General features: G+C 42.3%; 1 protein-coding gene across 1 annotated transcript; it reads right to left on the reverse strand.

Moving 5' to 3' along the window:
* Nucleotides 1-2,290: 2,290 nt before the first annotated feature.
* RBX1 (ring-box 1) lies at nucleotides 2,291-12,492 on the reverse strand. Its single transcript, XM_003202292.4, has 5 exons — nucleotides 12,305-12,492; nucleotides 10,052-10,130; nucleotides 5,058-5,128; nucleotides 3,685-3,770; nucleotides 2,291-2,465 (listed from the first exon to the last, which is right to left on the reverse strand). The coding sequence occupies exons 1-5, from the start codon at nucleotides 12,380-12,382 to the stop codon at nucleotides 2,453-2,455; spliced, it is 327 nt and encodes a 108-aa protein (XP_003202340.1). The 5' UTR covers nucleotides 12,383-12,492; the 3' UTR covers nucleotides 2,291-2,452.
* Nucleotides 12,493-24,651: the final 12,159 nt, after the last annotated feature.

The raw sequence follows: 24,651 nt of genomic DNA on the forward strand, positions 1-24,651 counted from the left end.
CTCATGGTGAACAGACCATGGTGAACAACCCATCAAAAAAGCCACAATACTGAAATTCAGGCAGGGGAGGTATCCAAAACATCAAAAATAACCCCATGTTTTGCATTAAAAAATCATAATGTTTCCTGTATAAAATGTCAGCATGATTCATTCTGATGTATCTAATATGACTGGGATGAAAAGAACACTCCAAGGAAATGTCACCTCCCTCAACACACAGACGGAGACGAATGCCTGTTTTGCTTTGTGCTGTAGCTGATGTCTTTTAGGACATGGAAGAGGAAGAAGGGATGATAAGGAAGATAAGCACTGAGCAAGCTGTGCTCTGGAGAAACCCTCCCTTAAAATCCATCAGCACCCACGTGAGATGCAGCACAAGACAGAAAAAAGAACAACCAAGGGAGGCACACAGCCAGAAGAGGACATGTTCTCAAAGACACCACCAATGTGCTAAATGATCTAGAGTCATCCACCCATGGCAGATCGGCTGAAAACATGTTTCCACAAACTGAAAATCCAGATAGGCCACGGCCACGCAGCTCTGCAGTCCCATTTGAGTTGTGATACCTGCACTGCTAACACGCTCATACTTGTGAATGGGCAAACCCCATGCTGCTGCAGGTCTGGGAGAAGGTAAATCCAGCAGGAGAGCAAGCAGTGATGTGTCTCCGTGCCTGGATAGATCCTTTCCAGAATCAGCTGTTGTTAATTGCATTAAAACGTTAAAATACATTTGAGGTTTCTTCTCCAAGCCATATTATTGCACGTGTGGTTGGAGTTACACATCACAGTGCAGCTGGAGCAGCCCTCAAGGCCCCCCATGTGAGCTACATGCACAGTGCCACCCAGAGCAGTCACAAGCCTATCCTTTCCCCAGATTTCTGGAGGAGGTAGTGGAAACACCAGAATTGCCATCTGCTCTACTTGGATACAACAGATTCCTCTTACCTTCACTTTATACCACTGCTGAAAACCGTGCAGCCACATGCTGTGCATTGGGTCGCTACAAAGATCAAGCCTCTGCTATAGGGGAATCAGCAGCAGAGATGCTTTGACTGGCAGCAGCTGAAAAGCCACAAAGCAGACGGAAATGCCTGCACTCACTGTGTCTGTCCAGTCAAGAAAATACATTCAGGGCAGTGCTAAAGGTGGACAAACCAGGACGATGTGACTGGACACAAAACAGAGATCTTGAAGAAGTAAATTCCCTGATCAGTGAGCATCTGGGTTCCAGGTCCTGAGAAACCCAACACTAAACAAAATGGCCTGTCATAACGAGAGACATCTGACATTCAGATAGATGCACAGGGCATTCAGAGGGGAGTTCACATTCCAGGGAATGGTATTTAACCCGACTACAACCATTTTTATTCTCTATCACTCCGCTGTATTAATGTTAAATATCAATCCTTTCCTCAACAACTAGGAAAAATGTGTTGATGGAAAGGTAATGTCCTGAACAACCAACACAAGAATTTAACCGGATCTACCACTGCTGCCATGAAGTGCCACAGCCTTCAGTAGCAGGAAGAATTGCTCTGACCTTGTTCAGGTTCCGGGCATCTGCTGAGGCTGTCAACACAGGGACCAAATGTTGATGCAACGAGGATACCATTCGGTACAGCAGGTACCAAATGAAATGTGATGTAGTTTTCAGAGTAACAACATCTGGCCAGTAAGAGCTGTGGGTAGGCTTGAACCAAGATAATACCAGCACAGAGTGAATTTGTTCATACACTGCTCATTTTTAGCTCTGCAGTCAATCTTGCAGGTGAATTTCCCAAGTGTGCTCTCACCTGACATATGGAAGTGTTTTATGACCAGTGATAAAATCTAACATTTAGTTAATGTCTACAAAGCTAAATGCATGAAACTGTGAACAGGTAATGAAATTTTCGTCCGTAGGGGAGCTAGTTTAGTCAAACTAAAGAGCAGAAGCAATAGAGAGTAGTTTCTAATAATGACACTAACCACTAACCATACATATTATTATTTCAACTGAGCTGCAAGAAAGCATGTCCATATGAAATGCTACCTGCATAAACTACATTAGCTGGGGCCATGTCCTGCGTCCATTGCACTCCATGAAAGAGCTTAATGATGACCTCATTGAGCCAGAGGTGTGGTTCTAAGTCACGTGGGAGTCAGACCAAACCCACAGCCAAAACCTGGGCGTGATGACAAGAAGAGCTGTCCTGCTTAAGAGCTGCCTGGTTTAAGTCTCCAGTCTACAGAAAACTCTTTTTTCATTGACTGACTTACTTACCGCTCATGAAAGAAAGACAAAAACTTAGATGGGGAGCTCCTGCAAGATTTTATTCAATGGTACACAATAGGGCAAAATTAAGATTAAAGCAGAATGTATACATTACTGATTTGTCAAGCTGCTAAGACAAATCCATACTGACACAAACAACGGAGGCTGACAACATACGAAGTATGGTGACCATCTCTAGTGTCCATACCTGCAAACACAGAAATACATTAATGCTTAAAAAATGTTTAATACTAGCACTGATTTGGACATACTCATTCTATCACAAACCAATCTGCATGTAAATCGGATGAAGGTGAAATGCTATGCTATGAAAACCTTAGGAAACTCTCCATACTTCACTTCCCCCAAAAGTCTATTTGGATATTAGTTATATTGGAGACTGTTCGTGATTCTCCAGGATTTCATAAGCAAGAGGCCCTTGGTATCCTCATCTTTTGCCCTGAATCCCACTTCATATATAGCCTGAGTGCAAATGAGGCCAAAGCCTGTGACATCGCTGGATGTATCACTGAGCACTCATCAGAAGATATTCATTCATGCCCCCATTGCTCATAATGCTGCCCATGCAATGTCACTAGCCAGGCAACAAGGGCTCAGTTTTCATTAGGTGTTCACTAAAACACTGTAATATCAAAACACTGGTTAGAATTAATATGTTTTAAAAAAGGAGGAAAGAAAAAAGGAAGCTGAATTCACAGTTAAGAAAAGACTAAGGGATAAATTGTCCAGAATGAAGCAAATAACAAACCTCCTCACTGCTATCAATGTACAATTACCCCTCAAAACCACATCCCTTTACCTCCCACTCTTATTCTAATAACAGACCTTTGAAGAATGCAAAGCAAAACAAAAAAGAATGTTTAAATAAAGAATAAATGGGTCAAGGCTGTGACAAAGGGTAGGTGGACATCTACTTTCAGTATACTAGGAAATCAGCTGTATTCATCTTTGATCCTACTAAAATTACAAAACAGATCACTGCAATTCAGAGGGATCCGATAAGACTTCTGGCACCTCTATATAAATGCTCTGGAACTCAAGAAGCATAATTCAGGTCATTTTCTAAACCCAAACAGCCCACGGGGCAACATAGCATTCACCCAAGGCTCCACTTTCAGTTAATTCCATTTTCTTCTCACTGTTCTTTTGAGAGAATGTCAATAGAAACCAGTGCCTTTTAACAACTTCCACATCCACCAGAACTATCGGGGCTTCCTTCAGAGCTCACTTCTCACCAGGTCATTAAGGGAAGTGAGATCAATCAGCGAGATGGAGAAAAAAAAAACCTTTCCCAACAGCAACTATGTGAGACCACAAATCTGAGAGTATCCACATATCTGACATTCATTTCTATCAGCAGAAAGACAACTGGATTTTTCATCTTGAAATCTGTGCAGGATACCTACTTTTGGAACTCCCATTCCCTGTTGTCCAGTGGGCATACTTGGCGAGTTTTGAGCCAGCGAGAGATGCAGTGGAAGTGGAAAGCGTGCTGGAAGAGAAAGTCCAAATCACATCATACTTCAGAACACACAGACATATCTCAGTGTAAAAATTACCGTACAAAGCATCGTGGTAAGAGCACAGCAACTGTTTGCAGACAAAGTTGGGGAGGACTGATCGTGCACCTCACTGGCAAACACCAAGGAACTGATCTACATTTTCAGAGAGGAATGGAGCGTGAGGGAAATGGAAGCCTGTTCCACAGTACACACAGTGGCAAGCAACTGACTTCTGATGAAGGAGAGAATGCAGAGTTTAGCAGCTGCTAAAATTGGCAGATGCTGATAAGAAGCATAATCAGAAAGACAACAAAGAAGATTTCACAGTGAGCAGCAAGGACTGCACGTATGTATGTATATATGAAGCTTTCTGCCAATCTTCTGGATAAACTAATGGCTTGAATATAAATGAACTTGCAAAACTAGAAAAATCTCTATGATGTAGTTAGTACAGGCACTCTCTTCCATGCCCTAAACAGCTCCTCAAAAACAAGCTTCCATTTGTGCTCTCTCTTACACACAGAAATCTTCATTTTGACATGAGAATGTTTTCACGTGGTGAAAAAAATCACTCTCCTCTTTCACAGACAGAACTGCCACATTTACATTCTTACTCCAGTATTATCTCACCGTAACTTGGTCCCACAGCACAGTGAGGATGGGGGGAAGGAACAGGTAGTTATTGTTCCCTTATGGAAAATTAGGTCTTCCAGCTCAGGTCCAAGCTAGCTCAGATGTGCTTAAGTTTGAGCTCACATGCCAGTGGGACCGCATGTGAAGGAGTGCAAATGGCAACGAATGGAGAATAAGCGGAGATGATACACTAGAGCTGATTTCACCTTCCTTCAGAAGGGAAAGCAAACCACCTAGCTACTCCACATGGACTCCTTGAATCAGCCTGCATAAGGACAAATCAAGCGTGCTGCCATGCAAGAATTCTATTATCTGGGGACAGATTAAAAAAAAGCAACATAGCTTTGAGGCAGCATCTTGATGAGGGAAATCCTGCTCAAAATTAAACACCTATTACAATGCCAAAATACACAGGCAATGGCTCATCTTCCTCCCTTGTCTTTCACATAGACACCTTCCACTCTTCAGTTATTTTTCTCTCTCCTTTATACATGCCACTAAACAGAATACTTCAAACAGTGCACTGTTTTGTCTTTTTTCCCCAGGAGATATCTGAAATATTTTATAGAACAATCTCTGTCCCTGGTCACGAAAAAGAGGGCAACATCACCGCACGCATACTCAGCAATCAGAGTCTCCCTTACATTGCAGACGCCCCACGCAACCGTGCACTCCTCAGATGTAGCCGATGCTTGGTTTGCTTGACATTCTATGCCTGTAAAAACAAAGATTAAACATACATATGCAGGAGTAGAAGATGAACGTGCAATACCAACTAGAAGATTTCTTCATTATAACAAGCTGAGGTGGGGGAAGCTCTTTGTTCTGTTGCATTTATTACATCAGAAAGTGTCAAGAGCCATTGGTTTCACGAGTTCTGCTTTTCTAAAAGTATCAGATTAAAATGTATTTCATCCTACTGTTCCTCCTCCTCTACATGTTTCGTATTCCAAAGCTCCAGACAGCAAGAGTAATTAGCTCATCTATCAGTGACATTTGTCTGCTTTCCATACTTTAAGGATAAATATTTTTCATTTGTTCTTTTGTGTTTTAATGCATCCACCCTGACAATCAGTTGCAATAGCAACTAGGTGAAGAAAAGTTCACCTAGATTTCTTATTCTGCTTTCTCTAAATAGAAATTAATTGTCTTGTCAGACATTTGTCAGTTGTATTTACAAATGAATTAGCTCACATAGTGATGAGGTTTTCCTCTCTCCTTTCTATAGCCTTTGACAGGTAAGTAAAGCCTAAAAGTACATAGTAGAAAAAAAAAAAATTTAAATTGCTATTTTGAACTTTTTACAGCTAAGAGCTCAGTACCTAGGATGATCCCAAAGATTATTTATGGTTTTGTCTTGGGTTATAAGTTTTGTGTCAGGTGGTGGTATGCCCAGGAGCATGAGGAGGAAGGAAGAACACCTCTAGGAAAAGAAATCCAACAATGATTGGACTCTCCATTCTAGAGCCAACCAACTCACTTCTGCTCCAGTTCAAGATGAAGCTTCAGAAGAATTGAAAGACATTTCCAACTTCTTCACAGTCAGCATCACAAACCTACGTGACCAATATTTTAATTTAGCTTCCTGCTAAAGGATGTTTCTTCCAAAGGTCATGCCCAAAAGGTTTAAGAATGATCAGTTTAGAACTTGATACATGGGCTTGTTGCTTTATTTTTTTGCAGATCTGTTTTCCTAGCAAAGAAAAGGCCTGAAGGAGTTCCAGTCCTCTGCTTGATTCACAAACGAAGGATTAATAAAATAACTTTCAAGCCCATGCATTTAGCTGAAGTATGTGATCTTTACTTCTTCCTGTCCTATTCATCCTCTCCTCCGTTTTCCACACTCCTTCAGGCGTGGAGGTGAACAAAATAAGAGAAAAGACAATTTTTCACGAGATGTGAAAGAGACTGGTTAACCTCAATCACAGGAAATCATTCCAAATAAGACAGACAGATAAAGAAACCGAGTAGCAACAACTGTTCTGCACTGTTTGAATGAACCCATATTATATGTTTTACATCAAGACATGATGTACAAAAGCAGGAAGTCCAAAGCTCAGTTCTTGGCCTGCCCAGGGGAGAGAACAAAATCCAACACAGCTGAAGAGTCTGATGTCTTCAGTGCATTTAGCAATAGAAATAAATCTGATTCAGAAAAGGGAAGATGCTCAAGGACCTTGAAGAGCTTCAATCATTTTGGTGAAACATGCACTTGTTAAAATTTCCTGCTCAGTATTGCTACAACAATCTTACTGTTACTGCAGTACAGACTCGTGGTATCACAGAGTATGCTAGGGGGTATAATTTTAGTTTGAAATATTTGCCACAAGTCTATATGGGAAAATGGTGAGATGAGAAGTGAGAGAAAGAGCAAGAAAAGTCAGCAGTTATACAAACTTTAACTGAGGAAATCTGTGAAAGCCAGGAAAATAATGCACTACACAATATACTTATTTTGTTTTTTCACATCTTTCCATGCAAATAATGCTGACCAGCAAGAATAATTTAAAAGATGACAGACCCCAAAGCCTAAAAGAACAGATGATCTTACGCACATGTAGCTGAGGAGAAGTTCTCTTGTGGTGATGTAAGGCCCTCCCAACACAACATTCAGATTTAACTCCCTCATCAAACAGGCCAGATGCTGCGGCTCACACTACTATCTTCAGCTGCCAAAAGCAGGCATTCCCAAAGCTGAAACACCTTCTGGTCTCCCAGTTGCCTAATTTCAAAAAGGGGCAACATATCACCTATGCAACAAAAATGAGCAAACTCTCAGAAAACTGAAGCTGGTGATTCTGGCTGTGGAATAAAGATGAGCTATTTCATGGCTGCTACTCCAGAAGAGATGATAAGAGACAGAGAGTAACTCGAGGAATGCTGAAGTATTATTTTTCTGCTTTGCTTTTGACAGAGTGAGAGCAGGCAGATACAGCTGAAACCCAAACTACCTGTAAATAACTGTGAATGAGGCAATGGAAGCATTTCAACTCAGGAAGATACAGTTGAAGTCACAGCCCACTGCACCAGTGAATTTTATGACAGAGCTCTTCAAAATGGCTTCTGTTTAAGCAAGGGCAACCACTGAGGGATTCCCCTTTCTCTTTACCCAGTGCTTTCTGCAGTTACACCCTGAAGATATTGAGTTATTGGGGAGAACAGAACAAAATGTACATACCTTGGCTAACAACACATACTGTACTATGCCAGAGACAGAAAAAAACAAATAACCTGGCTAGGAAATCTAAAGAACATTTGTTACCTCCATAATGCAGAATGAGCTCTTGGTTTTTCAAACCTCAGAGGGCTTTTGGAACTTTCTCCATGCAATTTTCTCAGTTCAAGAATAATTTGAATATTCACCCTAAGTTCCTCCCACTATACTGTCGTATTTTTTCTTCCACTTATAACCCCTTCACATGATGCTCAGTATTTCCTCTGAGTATCACACTCTCAAAATATTTCTGCACAGCTTTCATTGTCCACTCCTACTTATGACTTAGCAAACTATATATACATGACTTAGTAAACCTCATATACTTAGTTCTGTTCTTCTGCTCTTCTCAAAAAGCCAACATAAACCAACCTGCAAATCAAAACTTTGGGATTTTTCTTTGGATTCTAATCAATTTGTCTATCTCTGTGACACCAGAATATCACGTTTGATACTTTCCATCTTACTATCAGAGAAAGAGACCACTATTTCAATGGCACATTTCATACAGTTCAAAACACACCAATCACCTTACTGTACCACATTCCACAGAGAAGATAACCGACTATTCTGATCATGGTGTTTCTTAACATTCCCCAAACTTGCCACACTGCAACTATCGCAGCAGAGAGTAAACCTTGGAAGAAATCAAAGACGCTGCACAAAGAAAATCTAAATACATTCCGGGTCCTTTCAGAAAAGAACAAAAACCACTGGAAATCTACTCATCCCTTCTATGTGCTGAACACGAGCCATAGTGAGGGCCAGGGGAATCCTTTGTCCTTATTATTAGCAACCAAGTCGTTATGTATGTGCATTAGCAGGACTGCACGAAACCTTAACATTGTTATATCCTAACTTTTGGATGCTCAACTTCATAATGTTAACAATCTTCCATTAGCGTGGCTGGCGTTACTTATCACTGTTCTAATGTTTTCCCTTTTAAGGTTTCTCCTCATCACTGGGAGAGGGAGACATTCCTAGCCTGCACTTTATCAAACTGAATCTTGTGTTGTTCTTCCCTGCGCAATCTAGTCATTTTTTCTCTATTTCCCATCACTTCACATCTTCTGTTTGAAAATCTAATTAAGTTGTTGCTTAATATCATTAATGATCTGTAACAAGGAAGTAAGTAAATCCAGAGCCAACGCTGAACTAAGCACACCAATTTAGATACCACTTCTACTCTGTATACTGTCAATTTTGGTCTGTCATTTGCAGTTTGGGCTTTTGATAATATTGATTACGCTCTAACTATTAAGGTGTTATGTTTGAGCAACTCAAAAAGCAAAACAAAACAAAAACTAAGTTACCCACGCTCTCTTCCTTTGATGTTCTTCCTAACATGTCTATGCTCTTTCAATTCCACCCAACCTCAATTCTGGCAGGCCTCTTTATTTATGCTTTTTTTTGTTTTGTTTTGTTTTAATTATTACTTATTTTAAAATAGAAATTAAAAAATTTCCTATTGACAAAGGAAATTCACCACTGGAAAGTAACATCTATCCACATTCCTTCCAGCTCCTCTGAATCTTCCCTTCATCCTCTTGTTTCCTATTTGCCATTTATCAAAGCCAACAAATATATAAGACTCTATTTGATCTCCCATAAGAGGTGGCATTAATTTTGAGGCAGATTCACAGAAGGAAACACACCAGCATCCCACTTGTTTTGATTATCTTGAATTACAGAGTTGTATGTGTTTGTTTATTACATATATGAATTCTATCAACGTAAGTTATGTTCTAATTAAGTTAGTATATTTGTTAATTGGACCGTTGAGAGTATACAGGAAAAAAAAGTGAATTAGTACTAGCAATGCTTGGTGTTGGTTTCAGGATTTTATTATTTTCTTCATAAACAACCAGGTGATTCTCTAGGCAGCCACAGAATTCCCCGTAATATAACCCTAATTTAGGCAAGGTACCTTTTCTGGAATGAGGAGTCAAAAAGTCAGTGGTCTAAATCTTTTCTGGTCAGTTAGACACAGAAAGCAGAACATGATTTCATTCTAATGGTTGCCATCAAAAAGCTGATACCTACTCCAACATCCCAACCCTTACAATTTAACACCTCTCTTTGTAAATAATACTTCTACAGACTCTGCATCATTACTTTGTTCCTTTCTTTTTTTTTTTCTATTCAAAATACACCGAGCAGCATCACCTCTTCTGCAGTTGTGGTACTGGGGGTTCTATTTTTTAAAAGAAAAGGGTGAGTGGAAACCAGATGACAGAGGTCACAAAAACAGATTACAGGACTTCAGCATTACACAGAACAGAGTTTAGTAGTGGTACTGAAAGTCTTAGTTCTGAACCGAGAACCAGAGTGTATTTGCTGAAATACACTCTGAACAGTGGAAATTTCAACTGTGCATCTTGTACACATCAAAACTGTAAGTACTCTTCCCCATCATTTACTTACATAGATCCATAATATGGTTTCTGCAAATGGCACAGTTATCAACCACAATGTCCCATGCCCACAGAGCTACTGCGTTCCACTAGAGTGAGGGGGGAAAGAAGAAAAACATAAATTTTATTCAATATACAACACACGAAAATCCTTGTTATTCCTCAAGATCCCATTTCTTTCTGAAATAGAAAAGTTAGGATATTAAAAACCATGCACCTTACAGCTCCAGAGTAATTCTTTCTCGCATACCTCTCACACTCAATGTTTCCTTCTAGTTTCAGAAACAACAGATACCTCTCCCAGTCCCTCTCTCTCTTTTTTTTTCTGCATTTCTATTTATAATCTGGAGGCAAGGATGCATCTCATGCCACATCCTCAGTTCAGAATTTCTATCATTCGCAGCAGTTCTCCTAGTAACCATGGCTCAGAGCAGATGCGGCCAACAACCAGAATTACGTCTAACTTTGCCCCTCAGTGACTCCTGAACCATCTTCATTGCAAAAATAAAAAAAAGAAAAAATCGAAAGTGCTTCCAAACAAACCTTTCAAAAACTTTACTTAAAAATATGAATGGAAGAAAAGTGGGATATCTATTCTGTGTTACTTCAGTAGGACTGACTAGAAAATTCCATGACAAGTTTAGAAAGCCAACTGAGAACGAGACTCTGACACAAGCTAAAACATAAAAACATAGCACCTTTTTATTCTTCCTAAACCCCAAAAGAACTAAATCATCCCACCATAATTAGGTCTTTTGTAAATTGACAGGACTCACGGATTGTTTTGAATACTGAAGGCAAACTCATCTATACATTGGTAGACAGATAGTCTTTGTTTCTACTTTATAAAACAGACTGAATTTTGTTTCTTTCTACTTTTTCAGTATTTTATTGACAGTGTATCTTCTCTGCTTTATTCCATTTACATATAAATGTTTCTATTGCTTCCTTTGAGCTCCAAATTCTGAAGGATGAAAGCAGACTCCCAAGTGTTGCTAAGTGTTTTTTCATTAGTACCACCAATACTATTACTAGATGTTTTGGGAAATGGGTGAGTAGTGATCTTCTTCTCATCTAACAAGTCCAGCCAGCCTTCTGGCATAGATTTCATCTCCCAGAGTCTCCATCCGCACACCATAGAGTTACTATAAAGATCTCAGCACCTTCACAGCTGGATATTAGGAAGAATTTCTTCTCAGAAAGAGCAGTGATACACAGGCACAGGCTGGCCCAGGGAGGTGGTGCAGTCACCGTCCCTGGAGGTGTTCCAGAACTGTGTGGATGTGGCTCTGAGGACACGGTCAGTGGGCATGGTGACGATGAGCTAAAGCTTGGACTGGATGATCTTAGAGATCTTTTCCAACCTTAACAATCCTGTGATTCTGTGGCTGCCACACTTTGGCTACTGAATCCCACCACCCCTCTTGGGACCAACAGGCCTGCACTGAGCCACACATGCCTCAGGCAGCCCTCAGCACTTCACAGGGGAGCAGAAAATGGAACCAGCGCTTCCCACCACGATAGTGAGGAGTGCTATAGCTGTATGGTAACTGCTACAGATGACAAAGAGCATACTGAGGGTAACTCTTGCGAGCAGGACTGTTGCACTGGCACTTCATAACACTGCTATCACCTAGAACTGCATATCCTAAACACCTCTGGGCCCCGCTGAAGTGAACTTGGGGTCTTTCACCACCATTCAGCTCGCAGCCACGCTGGAGCTGATAGGCTAAAGAGCCACATTATGGCTGTTTGGGGGAAGCAATGAAAACCAGGGTGACAAGACAGCATTTGCTAACCGCCTACGAGTGAGTTTGTGAAGAATACAAAAGGAAGCAGCCAGACAGATGCGTGCCACAAAGGGCCACCGGGACAACTGTGCCAGAGCGGCCGGGACTGAGGAGGAAGCAGCAACCCGCTCCCTCAGCCCGATCTGCCCTCGGCTCCGGGCGGCGGGGCCCAGATAGAACTAGCCCCGCCCCACCCCTCCCCATCCCCCCGCCGCGCGGCGGCGCCCTCTGATTGGCCAACCTCCGTTCCACGCGCGGAGATCCGCCTCACCCATTGGCCCGGACATAATGCAATAGACTCCGCAACCCCCATCATGTGGCAGCGCCGGTGCGGAAGCGAACCGCCCGGCTCCGTGAGGGGAGCGGCAAGCGGCTCGCGGCCCGGGCCTGCTCGTAGCCCACCTGGCCGTTCCCGACCTCCCTTCTCCCGCTGGGACCGGCCGGGTAGAACGCGCCACGCTAACGGCTCTCACTTTCTTCACTTCGAAGCGCTTCTTGCCGGCGCCGCTGTTGGTGCCGCTGGGGGTGTCCACATCCATCGCGGCCGCCATTTTGGATGCGTGAATAGGCCGTTCCGCTCTGTGCGCATGCGTGGCGGAAAGGGGTGCAGGAAGGCGTGAGCGGAAAGCGTAGAAGCTTCCGCCAGGCTCCGCCCCTCCCCCACCCTCTCCGTCACCAACAGGTGCGGGGATGGCGGCAGCGCGGCGCCCGGGGGAGGCCGGGAGCGCGGTCACGTGGGTGGGCATTTAAAGGCGCCGCGCAGGGCGGGGCCCCTTCGGTTATTCCCTTAGCGAAGGGCCGTGGAGGCGGTCGGGTAGATGGATGCAGGCGGGGCGGCGGGTCGTAGCGCCGTTTAGAGCACAATTTGAAAGATTTCTTTACATGAAAACATTAATTAGAACCTTAAATCTATATGATCTAGGGTAATGTCACCCTAAACTCAGCAATCATTCTGGACGTTAACAAAGCGTACAGTGGTGTGTATGTGTGTCAGAGAAATGCTAATGTCCATTTTGCTTTAAATGATCGCAATATAATGTTATAGTCATCCCAGCTCGGCTGGTGTTACTGTGGGGAGGTGGCTGCCAGTGGGTAACAGCCACACTGCAGCAATCATACGGCCTGGAGTTATTATCTGGTGGAAAATCATTCTTTATTGTCTGGCAGCAAAGAGAATCACAGAAACGCCAAAGTTGGAAAAGGCCCACAGGATCACCCACTCCAACCATCCACCTATCACCAATAGTTCTCGTTAAAGCATGTCCCTCAACACTAAGTCCAACCATTCCTTGAACACCTCCAGGGTCCGTGACTCCACCACCTCCCTGGGCAGCCCATTCCACTGACTGACCACTCTTTCAGAGAAATAGTATTTCCTAATGTCCAGCCTAAACCTCCCCTGGCGCAGCTTGAAGCCATTCCCTCTAGTTCTATCAGCAGTTACACGAGAGAAGAGGCCGACCCCCAGCTCAATACAGCCTTCCTTCAGGTAGTTATAGAGAGCAATAAGGTCTCCCCTGAGCCTCCTCCAGACTGAACAATCCCAGCTCCTTCAGCCGCTCCTCATAAGGCCTGTGCTCCAGACCTCTCACCAGCTTTGTGGCCCTTCTTTGAACCCGTTCCAGGGCCACAATGTCTTTCTTGCAGTGAGGGGCCCAGAACTGGACACAGTACTCGAGGTGTGGCCTCACCAGTGCTGAGTACAGGGGGACAATCACTTCCCTGTTCCTGCTGGCAGCACTGTTTCTAATGCAAGCCAGGATGCAATTGGCCTTCTTGGCCACCTGGGCACACTTCTGGCTCATGTTCAGCCGAGCATCAATCAATATCCCCAGGTCCATTTCCTCTACACAGTCTTCCAGCCGCTCTGCCCTATAGCGTTGCCTGGGGTTGTTGTGGCCAAAGTGCAGGACCCGGCATTTGGCCTTGTTGAACCTCATCCCATTGGCTTCAGCCCGCTATCCAGCCTGTCCAGATCCCTCTGTAAGACCTTGCTACCCCCAGGCAGATTGACACTTCCAGCCAACTTAGTGTCATCCGCAAACTTACTGAGGATGCACTCAATGCCCTCATCCAGAATAGAGCAGTGCTGGCCTTTAGGGAAGAGGTTGCTTTGCTCTTCAGTCCTTGCTCCCTTCCCAGCCCCTCAGATGGGCAGAACTGTGTATCTTTTGTTACCATGTCAGCCTCAGTGCTACCTCAGTGCTATGGGATCTCTCCGGGGCACTCAGGAATGAAAATGTTCTGAAAGAAAGCAGGAATTCACATCCTTTGTAACACTCTTTAGAGCAATATTTTATTATACAGGCGGTTGTAGTGAGGTGGGGGTTGGCTTCTTCTCGCAGGTAACTGCAATAGGACAATAGGTGATGGCCTCAGATTGTGCTAGGGGAGGTTCAGGTTGGATATTAGGAAAAATTTCTTCTCAGAAATAGCACTGCTGCAATGGCACAGGCTGCCCAGGGAAGTGGTGGAATCACCATCCCTGGAAGTGTTCCAGAACCGTGTGGATGTGGCACTGAGGACATGGTCAGTGGGCATAGTGGGGATGGGCTGATGGTTGGACTGGGTGATCTCTCTAAGATTGGCTTTTGCCAACTTTATGATTCTGTGATTGTATGATTCTGCAGTCATGATAACAGACTGGTCTCCAAGGTCTTCATGTCTGCCAGGAGCAAAGCGCAGGGAAAGAGGGATATAGTCTTTAGCTAAGTGCTTACAAACCTCAGGTTTACAGCTATACATGACTTTTGCTGCTGCCTTCCTGCATGTCACCTTCTCAGTGCTGCAGGTGTGATTCTGATGATGCTCTAAGTAGCATGTGATAGGAATTACCTGGTAAATGAGTCTGGTTTCTGTACTGTGCTTGCAAACCGAGGGGTAAAAATGAAGTGCATTTTATTACTCTTCAAAGAACTGTAGGGCTGGCTGGCTGCCCTCCAGTTGCTGATGCCATTAAAAGTAATTGATTTGACTAAGTTGGGATTTCTAGCAGCCTTTGCTGTTGTGAGTGTCCAGACAGACAGCACTCACAAACAGTACCTAATCTACTGTCTTTCCACATTGCCACAAAACTTCTCAGAGTTCATGAAGTAAGCAAACAACTTCTCTCCAAGACTCTGTAGCATCCCCAGCTGATCCAGAGTGCTCAAAGTAAACTTGAATTCAAAGAACAGAGCCAGAGGGGTAGGTTAAGCAGTATATCCCATAGATTTTTGCACCAGATGATGGTTGGTTTCTGCATGAATCCAGTGCCTCTGTCTCTGTGTGTGTTTTCTAGATGATGGTCACATTATACTCCCGTATAGTACCATTGTTTTTTCAATCTGTTACTAAAACCTCAGGAGAGAAATGAAGCCTCCTGCTCCCCATAATCTGACTGAGATGAACAGAGGAGATTCAGAGAGAGGAATGAGTTGCAGCATTTCATGGGATGGTGACTAATTGCTGCTCTTTCTTTCTCATGGTATTGCACCTCAAGCTGCTTGATAACTTGAAGATAAAATAACAACCAACAGTCATGACTCAAAACCAACCTGCAGGTTACCAGGTGCTTGCAAAGACCATGGTACTTAATGACTGTGCCCAACCTACTGCAAACAGCCTTTCCTCATGCATGAAAAATAGCAACGGGAAGCGTGGTTCTATGCTCAACAAATAACTTTGTCTCTGCAGCAGGCATCTCAGCCCCTCATCACACCTATCACACTGCTATCAGCTGCTATAGGGAAATATGACTGGGACAGAAGAGTCTCAGTGCATGACAGTGAGGATGTTGGGCTGTCTGAAAAAATGAGGATGGGGACCCCCTCGGTGCTTCAAAGAAAAGACATGGGAAAGAGGGAGAGCTTGAGGGCTTTAACCTGAGCTAAGGGTCTGGAGAGATGACAGAGAGACAGGCTGCATTTGTCATCTGGGGAGAGGAGAAGTCTATCAGCAGGGGAAGTGATTGTTTTTAACCTGAATGCAGACAGCTGGCCAGAAGACATGTACAAGGTGATTAGAGGAGATGGGACAGACCCAGTGCAGGAGACAGCACCGTCAACCATAGCAGCAGCAGCTTTTTCTCACTGAAAAGTGATAGGATGTGAGGAAATGGCCTCACACTGCATCAGTGATACAATCTTAGATGCATCCTAGATGTCAGGAGGAATTTCTTCATGGGAAGTGTGGTTACACATTGGTACTGGCTACCAAGGGAAGTAGTGGAGTTTTCATCCCCAGAGGCATTTAAGAGATGTCTGGATATGGTACTTAGGGACGTGGTTTAGCTGTGGATGCAGTAGTGTTAAGTGGTGTTTGGACTTGGTGATCTTATGTGTCTTTTCCAACTGAAGTGATCCTGTGACGTGAGGACACACAGTCTGGACATCCCACATTGCTTAGGCAGATCTTCAAAATGCCTTTTATCCTTTTAGGGAAGATTAAACAAACAAACAAACAAACAAAAGTGAAAGTTATGATAGCTCAATACAAGTAGTTATATGCATCTACTGCTACATGTAAGCAACAATGGAAAGTGTGGCAGGCTGATTACCAGTAGTCAGGGAAAACCATGGGGAGTAACCAAAGCAGTAACACAAGTTTGTCTGCATATAAATCAACAAACTCCTACTGAGTAGGGAAATCCATGAACACTCACTAACATGAGGCAGTTCCAGACTGGTGTGTGGGAGACACTAAAATACTCTTTACAGATATTCTTATCTACAGCTCCTCCCTGATAGTCTTGAATGTGGCACAGCCTCAGGAGAGGGAATAAGTACTAAAATCAGAAAAAAATACTATCAACAAGGGAGGTCTGGAAGCTACCTCTGCTGAGTCAGGGTGGAATGATGCTTTCTTTTTTTGAAAGGAGATGAGAAGCATTGAGCTACAACGTTGCTTTTGCTTTCCCTCATTAATTCTTTGTCCTTCCCCCCAAAAATAAGAATAAACCAAAATTCCTCTAAAGATAACTTCTGACTGAATCATGTTCCTGTTCAGCATGACAGAATTCCTTAGCCTCTACCATCCTTTGTCACAATGGGAGAGATGCTGCTATGGGTAAAAGCATTTTGTCAAGGCCCTTGGCCAGCAAATTGGTAATCATAGCACAGGCACCATCTGGCATTTGAAAATAGTAAAAGTCCAAATCCAAGATGTTTTATTTTATTTTTTTTTTTCTGGGGGGAGGAGAGGGTGGAGATGGAGTTCAGATGCAATTATACCACTTCATCGTGACAACCCTAAAAGAAATTGGGAAAACAAAGTAGGTGGCCCACAGACACAACAGTGACTGGTGCAAAAACTAGATGGATATTATGAGAGAAGCCCAGAGAGAGGGAGCCAGGAGTCCCCTGCCTCCCATACCAGCATAAGCAGGAACAAAAAATTGTGGTACCTAGCTCAGATAGTTTTTAGAAAGCAGAATTTCAAGTATTTCTGACGCCTGTTTGCTCTTCCTCATGATTGCCTTGATAAAGAGAGTACACTGAATTTAGCCATACTTTGGACTCCACTGTGAAGTTCATTACTGTATTTAGGGCAGTGAATCTCACAAGAGAGGTGTTCTGCCTGAGTGTCCTATTTTTAACAATAAAATAAATTAATACATTAGCATATTCCTTTGCTGAATGGATTCCTATACCTTCAAAACATCTGCATCAAACATACTTTCCTTTTATCTCAAAGCTCTGCTCAGTTGGAAATCCCAATGGGAAGATGGTTGAAATGAGATTGTAGTAACATGGGGGTCAGCCTTTTCTTCTAGGTAACAGCAATAGGGAATGGCCTCAAGTTGCACCAGGGGAGGTTTGGGTTGGATAATAGGAGAAATTTCTTCTCAGGATGAGAAGCCTGCAGTGGCACAGGCTGCCCAGAGAGGTGGTGCAGTCACCGTCCCTGGAGGTGCTCCAGAACCGTGTGGTTGTGGCACTGAGGGATGTGGTTGAGGGCATGGTGGGGGTGGGCTGGCGGTTGGACTTGATCTTAGATGTTTTTCCTATCTTAATGGTTTTATGGTTCTAAAGGCAATGAGTATTCACTGATCAGAAGGCAGGAGCTCTCCAGTCCTGGCAGCTTCAGAAAAATAGTAGTGAGCAGAGAAACAGCTCTTGGCAACTCGCCATTGCAAAGTGATGACATTCCTCCTTCCACTCTCCCTCCCCACCCCCGGGTATTTTCTTTTTCTTTCTCCCTCTGCTCAACACACTCATGAATATTATTTTTCACCTCATCTTCAAAGTCACCAATTTTTATCTGTGCTAAGAGGAAGGGGATAAAAACCATATTGAGCCTCAGGAATACTCTCCCAACCATCTACTCTTTCGATGAGTTGAAAAATGAAGGATGGGACAGAATGCAAGAGCTTCAGGGAGGTTTTACCAAGACACACACAGAACTGTACAGGGTGAGAGTTTGCTACAATAAGCTGTCTCCTTTTACCTCATAGTAAATGAGAAATAGAAATACTCTTGAGTTTATCATGGAAGATCCTTATATTCATATTCACTCACATCCCATAACCATCTTTTGCAGACAGGTTTGCAGTCATTCAAGATAACTGGTTGTACAAGTCTGAATGGGAATATAATAAGTAATCTGAGGAATCAGGAAAGGTGGGAAAAGAAAGAGACCTGAGGCCTGACAATACCACATGAATGCAAACCATCAGCTGCACCAAACCCTTTTCATTCCTGGAGTCAAAAACAGTGCCCCATTTTCTTACCTTCTTTTGGTCACAAAGTGGGACAAAGTACCTGCATTTACCTACATTTCTCCTGCTGGGGTTGGACTAGCAAAGACAGCTTCTTCAGAAGCCCATCAATCAGCTGCCTTCACTTAGAAAGGAGCCTGAAGCTGAGAAACATTCCCTCTAACCTTTCTTTCATACAGCAAAACTGGTAATTAAAACCCGTGTGGAGGGTATAAGGAAGACTGTTCAGTTTCTCTTTCTTTCTTGTCCCAGGGGAACAAGATGACAGGGAGATGGAGAAGATTACAATTTATCTGAATAAGAGTGGAGTGGGGAGGCAGAGGAACCAATAGCCCCCAGAAGCTCACAAATGAAACGCTCGCTCCCATGTTGGATGATTTAAGAATTACTTATGCTAAATCGCTTCCCCCTCAGCTTGCCTTGCTATTTCTTTCTATTTTCACCCTTGCTGTCTCTTCATTGTATGTTTGTATTTTACTGTATTTTTAAATGTTATAGTCGAAACCCAGGCTGCGTGTTTGTTGATATACAGAAGTTATCAGGTAATCTGTCCCTTCTACAAACACATTTCACGCCATCTTGTGTGCATTAAGAATCAAATGGAGTGTGGTTCATTTTGAATCTCCCCTTCCTTTGCTTCAAGACCAAAATGTATGAAATTGCCCTGCTGATTTCTGGGTCATAAAAAGGCTTCTCTGCAGTCTTGCAAAGGTCTGTGGTGTTGTTTTAGAAGGGAGAAGTAATGTACTCTCTGCAAACACCAGGGCCGCTGTGATGGCAAGCTAACGGCTGGATATCCTGGTGTCTCAGTTCCCAGAAGGTGTGACGTGGTTGTGCTGCTAGAAGATTTCCCTTAAACACACTTCAATTCTTTTTAGGCTAGGGATGCAGAGGCAACTCTCTTCTGCTGGAATCCGGTGAGTGATGGTGTCTATGATCCACCAGTCTTGTTCTCTGCCATTAGAACTGCCAAAAAGTGGGGAAAAAACAACAGGTGGTCATTTGACAGTAAAGAGGAGGTTGGCATGCGGCCTCATTGAGGCCTTCCTGTACCTAAAAGGAGCTTGTAATCAGGAAGGAGAGCAACTTTTTACATTGGGAGATAGTGATAGGACAAGGGGGAACAGTTTTAGACTAAGAGAGTTGATATTTAGATTATATATCAAGGGAAATTTCTCACTGAGAGGGTGGTGAGGCAGTGGCACAGGCTGCCCAGAGAAGCTGTGGGTGCCCCATCCCTGGAGGTTCAAGGCCAGGTTGGATGGGACCCTGGGCAGCCTGAGCTGGTTGGTGACAGCCCTGCTCGTGGCATGGGATTGGGGCTGGGTGGGCTTTGAGGTCCCTTCCGACCCAACCCTCCTGTGATTCTACGATTCTGTGGTATGCAACTCTTCACTGAACACTGGGTGTTTGCTTGGAAGCTTTTTACAGCCGTGTTCTGTCACCCCTCCCTTCCTGACTGGGATGAATGGATTTCACTCAGTTAACCACATCTCCCTCAGGTACACTTTCAAGTGAAAGAGAAACTTCTCAAAGAACTTTGAGGGCACATTTGGGACTTGCACACAACACAACAGTGGTTTGTTTGCAACAGCTTAATTTAAATTGGATTTCACTTCAATTCGTTGAACAGCTGAGGAACCCCGTGTGGACAACACTTATTTGCCTTAAGTGTTGGCTTAAAATCAGTTCCTAATCGATTTAAGCTCCACTGATCAGATTTAAATATATATGTAAAAGGTCAACACAACCTTTTACGTTGATTTAATGAAATGATATTGAAAGCAATGTTTGAGTAAACCGGTGCAGCCCTGTGTAAATGCTGTTTGAATTAGTATAATATGGATTGTCAAAAGATGGAAAAACATCTCTCCCCTTCAAAGTCTGCAAATTCAATGTCTTGATTGAATGCTAGAAAGACAGATTTTGGTGGACCTGTGTATTGATTTTATCATTAGCTATACAAAACAAGTGGCTAATTCTGTAATAGGCGCATTTTATGGCTTCCCTTGATGGTGTTGATCCACATACATGCATATATCTATATGTATCTGTAAATGTATATGTTAAAAAATCACAAGCATTTCCTTTTCAGTGTGAAAGTTCAAAATTCAAGCTCAGGAATGCTTTTGAAATTATGATCTTTCAAAGATTACTATCTGGAAGAAGAGGATTTTCTTTAAAATTTAGATACATTACAGTACAAAAGTATCACTTATGTCAGAAGCCTATTTCACTGTTTAACAGGTGCAGATATTCATCATAAATTAAATTTCATTTGTGCTGAGAGGTTGAATTGCTGAGAAATCACTTTATTGGTACGTGAAATATTTACTACGTATAGCTGGATGGCTTCCCAGGAATTCTGATGAAATACATTAATGCACAAGAAAGCACATCCTTTCTTCACAAGTCTTGTAAGGGAAGATGTAAGCTTGCTCTTCTCAGTATTTGTGCAGTTTTTTTTAACTGTCTGAATTGTCCATAGCAATTTAGCTAGAATAACTGTTAAGAAAGAGCTTTTCATTTAAAAAGTTCCTTCTGCTGAGTAAACCTACTGTTAAAAACTTGAATATACTATTTAAAATAAAACACACTTTTATTTAAAAAATATTTTTCTGCACCCTATTTAGAAATTGCCTTTTTCTTATAGAAGGGTGAAAAACCACATGTTGCTTTAAGCAAGTTCAGATGCTTGGAAGAGATGAGTGATATTGGGATCACTTCAAAAAGCACATCAACTTAGAAGCCAATAAGCTCCGTTTGGTTGGGAATTGTTTGCATGTGTCCTATGAATGAGAGGCATTATTTGCTAAAAATGATTTATTTAGACAAGTCATCTAACAATTTCTGTATCTGAGATACAAACAGCGTAGGGTACAAAGGTAGGAGAGACTTCCAGTTCTATCTAAAAACAGCCCTTAGTTACCTTTCATAATAGGTGATCTGATTTGCTGCGTAGAATAATTGATCTGCATGACAAATACAGGCAAGTTTAGCTCTTGGAGTGTTAAAATATGTAAGAAAAAAGAATGACAATAGTGGGTTTTGTGTATCTGGAGAAGTCTTGGAGAAGTCTTAAATGAGTGCAGGCCACATTCCTTACAGCTGAGAAGCCACGTTAAAAAAAACAAACAAAAACTAAATTAAACAGCAATAAAAATCAATATGAACTGTTTTATATTTAAAAGTTAATACTGAGAGCCATGAAAGCTCTAGAGTTTACACGAGCAGCCTATAAAATATTAATATAAGTAACACCAGGGAACCTTGTAGAAACCATCCCTCTACAAATCCAAATTGATATTTAAAAAAAACTGTGATTTTTTTTTTTTTAAATTTTGAAATTTATTCTCTGTTCCTGGCTCACAGCCAAACTATACACATGCAGGTTTGAGGATATGGATCTCTGAGACGAAGGCAAGTCCTCCATCCCACGTGTTACAAACTGCCTTGTAGCTTAAGCCACGTAACCGGAACATGAGCAGTACAATTGCATTTCCATTCTCCTAACGCTGTGGCCATGCACTGATCTGCACATGATAGTCTCCCATCTTGCCCTTGACTAACTCTTTTGGTTTGGATAAGAATAACAGTGTTTACATTATTTTTGCACAGATGCTCTGAATACTATTTTAAAATTCCATGCTTCATTCCAGTTATAGAAAAGACAAGGTGCACGAGGGCAGCGTGTGCACATCACATTTGACTCTAGCATAGGGACATTTCACACTCTGAATGGTGAAGGGAAAGTGTGAAGAAGAACCAACAGTTTTTGATTTAGCTTTTGAAAGCAGTCAGGGTCACATCTTTCAAGTCTTTTTTTTTTTTCTGGTAAGATACTAACTCCCACAGCTGTGAGTAGATGCAGTGTTTCTCTATGAGCAACGCATGCATCACCATAAAAGCATTGTGCTACTTTATTCGGACTCTAAAACTGCAGAGTAAGTGAAGAAATAATCTTTTTATTATAATGTTGAGTATTTTAATTAAAAGGGGAATTAATTGTGGCTTCTGCCGTTAGTGCTTGCACATTCTTAGAGATTTCCATAGCAGATCCTACTTTCATTCTACAGACGTGAGTTTCTTTTTGGCCCCATACGCAAACTCATGTAGCTGGTAGCTTTGCTGTATGCAATTAACAGAGAAGCAACCACATGGAGAAGTGGCCTTTGAGTAAAGGAGTGGCCAGATCACTTGGGAGGATTTTTTTCCATAATCCGAATGCATCATTAATATTTTAAACACTCATCGGAGTATGACAGAAAACATCAGTCACTTCCATGTAGACTGCAATTCGCAGACACAAAAGCCCTATCCTAACAGCTAAAACATTGATGGAATCGCACTGGAAACTCTTGTTCCTATTTCCACAGGCTCAGCAATACTTCAGCTGGCATTTCTGTGAAGATCAGCTGAGGGCACAGCACGCAATAGATACTGTACAGGAGTCGTACTTCAAGTCAGAGACTGGAGCGTGCCAGTTTACTTCAAGAGCAGTCTAATCTCATCTATTTACTTAGGAGTATACACACTTGTGAGCACTTTTAATATCTTAAACAGTAACAAAACTAAATGCAATTCATATGCATAACATTTCTAAATCAGTTCATTTCCTACTTAAAAATTGACTCTTTTCTTTAATATATACGTTCGTTGAAGAAAAAAGCCAGAAGTAGGAATTATCTTCAGTCTCAGCCAGGTCTTTATCATCCATAAATGTTTTCAACATTCTAATTTTAGTAATGATTGAAGGAAGAGGACATAAAAATCTGCACCAATTATAAATTTCAAGAATGCTTCTATTGGCCATTTGCATGTTAGATAACGTTCTTTTGAAGAAGTAATAGACATAATGAAGAAGATAACACAAATTGTTCTTTCTTGACACTGCAGATCTCTAAAAACTTCCTGAAATGGTGTAACTGCATTGTCAGTCCAGCTGCCTCCAGATAAAATGAAATAATGCTTTGTGGCACAAGCAGATTATGACAGTCTGAATGGAAAAGCCTGTGCAGAAAAAAAAACTCAAAGTGGAGCAAGACTTCCCAACAGCAAAATAACAATGTGACCAACTTGAAAAGACGGAGGGAATAATGAAATCAAAACAAGTGATAGAGACTTACCATCACGGCGTGCTCAGTTTTCTGCTCTGGATGATGACTTCTCTTGGATTAATTACTGAAAAAAGGAAGATAGGTGTGTTTGTAGGTCACCCTATTTGAGCTGGAAGGCGGAAGAGCGCATGGTGCTGTGCACAGCTGGTCATACAGGAGTTCTCACCCTTCACCACCAGGTGAGGAATTAAGATTCATGGAGGCATCTCTTGGTCAGCGCTTGGTGCTGAGAGTGGCTGCTGGGTCAGCCTCCTCCATGCCCTCTCAAAACTTTTTCCAGAGCAAATCCCAGTAACGAACTCTATAAGAGGTCATCCCTCCTTTTACTACCTTGAGTGGTATTCATACCTTCCAGTATTCAATCTGGAGCAAGCTTTCTAAAGGAAACCAATCCATTCTGCTGAAAAAAATCACGTAATGGAGTGAAAATATCTCCTTGCACAGCCCGTTTGGTCCCTGTTAGATGTATTAGCCAGATCAATACTAGTTTACCAAGCTGGGTGGAAAAAAGTTGGAGCTACGTGAAATTTGTTTAATGCCTGCTTGATTTCAAATGTGAAACAAGAACAATAAATGAATATTGAGGATTTCAAAGAGAACCTTTGCTGTTGGAGAAGTTAAAGTGATCAAATGTGAAAGAACACAGACAATGACAAGAAATCTTTTCTGAGACACTAAATCCTGAGCCTGGGATGATGCAATGGCAGCATCAAGGCACGGGAAAACTCAGTTCTCTCCCTTGTGCTTACACTTAAAGACTGGGGCTTTTCCCTCTGCAATGACGTGAGCAGTATGAAATCTGCACAGCCAGGTCATTCAGGGAACAAACAGAGAGTTGAATGAGGTCTGGACTGTGCTCATGTCCCACACAATTGCTCGTTTTACCAGAGCAAAAAAAGGATGGCCATAAGAGGGGAAGACCCCAATAAAGAATGGATTCAGGTCCAGAGGAGCCACTGTGCAGTCCTTCCTGTAACTTTGCATTTAATTTTTAAACATATAAAGA

This window comes from Meleagris gallopavo, chromosome 1, assembly GCF_000146605.3.
Source record: "Meleagris gallopavo isolate NT-WF06-2002-E0010 breed Aviagen turkey brand Nicholas breeding stock chromosome 1, Turkey_5.1, whole genome shotgun sequence".
Taxonomy (NCBI): domain Eukaryota; kingdom Metazoa; phylum Chordata; class Aves; order Galliformes; family Phasianidae; genus Meleagris; species Meleagris gallopavo.

Bases quoted from the DNA above. Each gene is read 5' to 3' on its own strand.
- RBX1 (XM_003202292.4), bottom strand. From the start codon at position 12,382: ATGGCGGCCGCGATGGATGTGGACACCCCCAGCGGCACCAACAGCGGC. The intron at 10,131-12,304 runs GTGAGAGCCGTT...CCCTCACTCTAG, and splicing joins AGCGCTTCGAAGTGAAGAAA to TGGAACGCAGTAGCTCTGTG. The intron at 5,129-10,051 runs GTAAGTAAATGA...TTGTTTTTACAG, and splicing joins AAACCATATTATGGATCTAT to GCATAGAATGTCAAGCAAAC.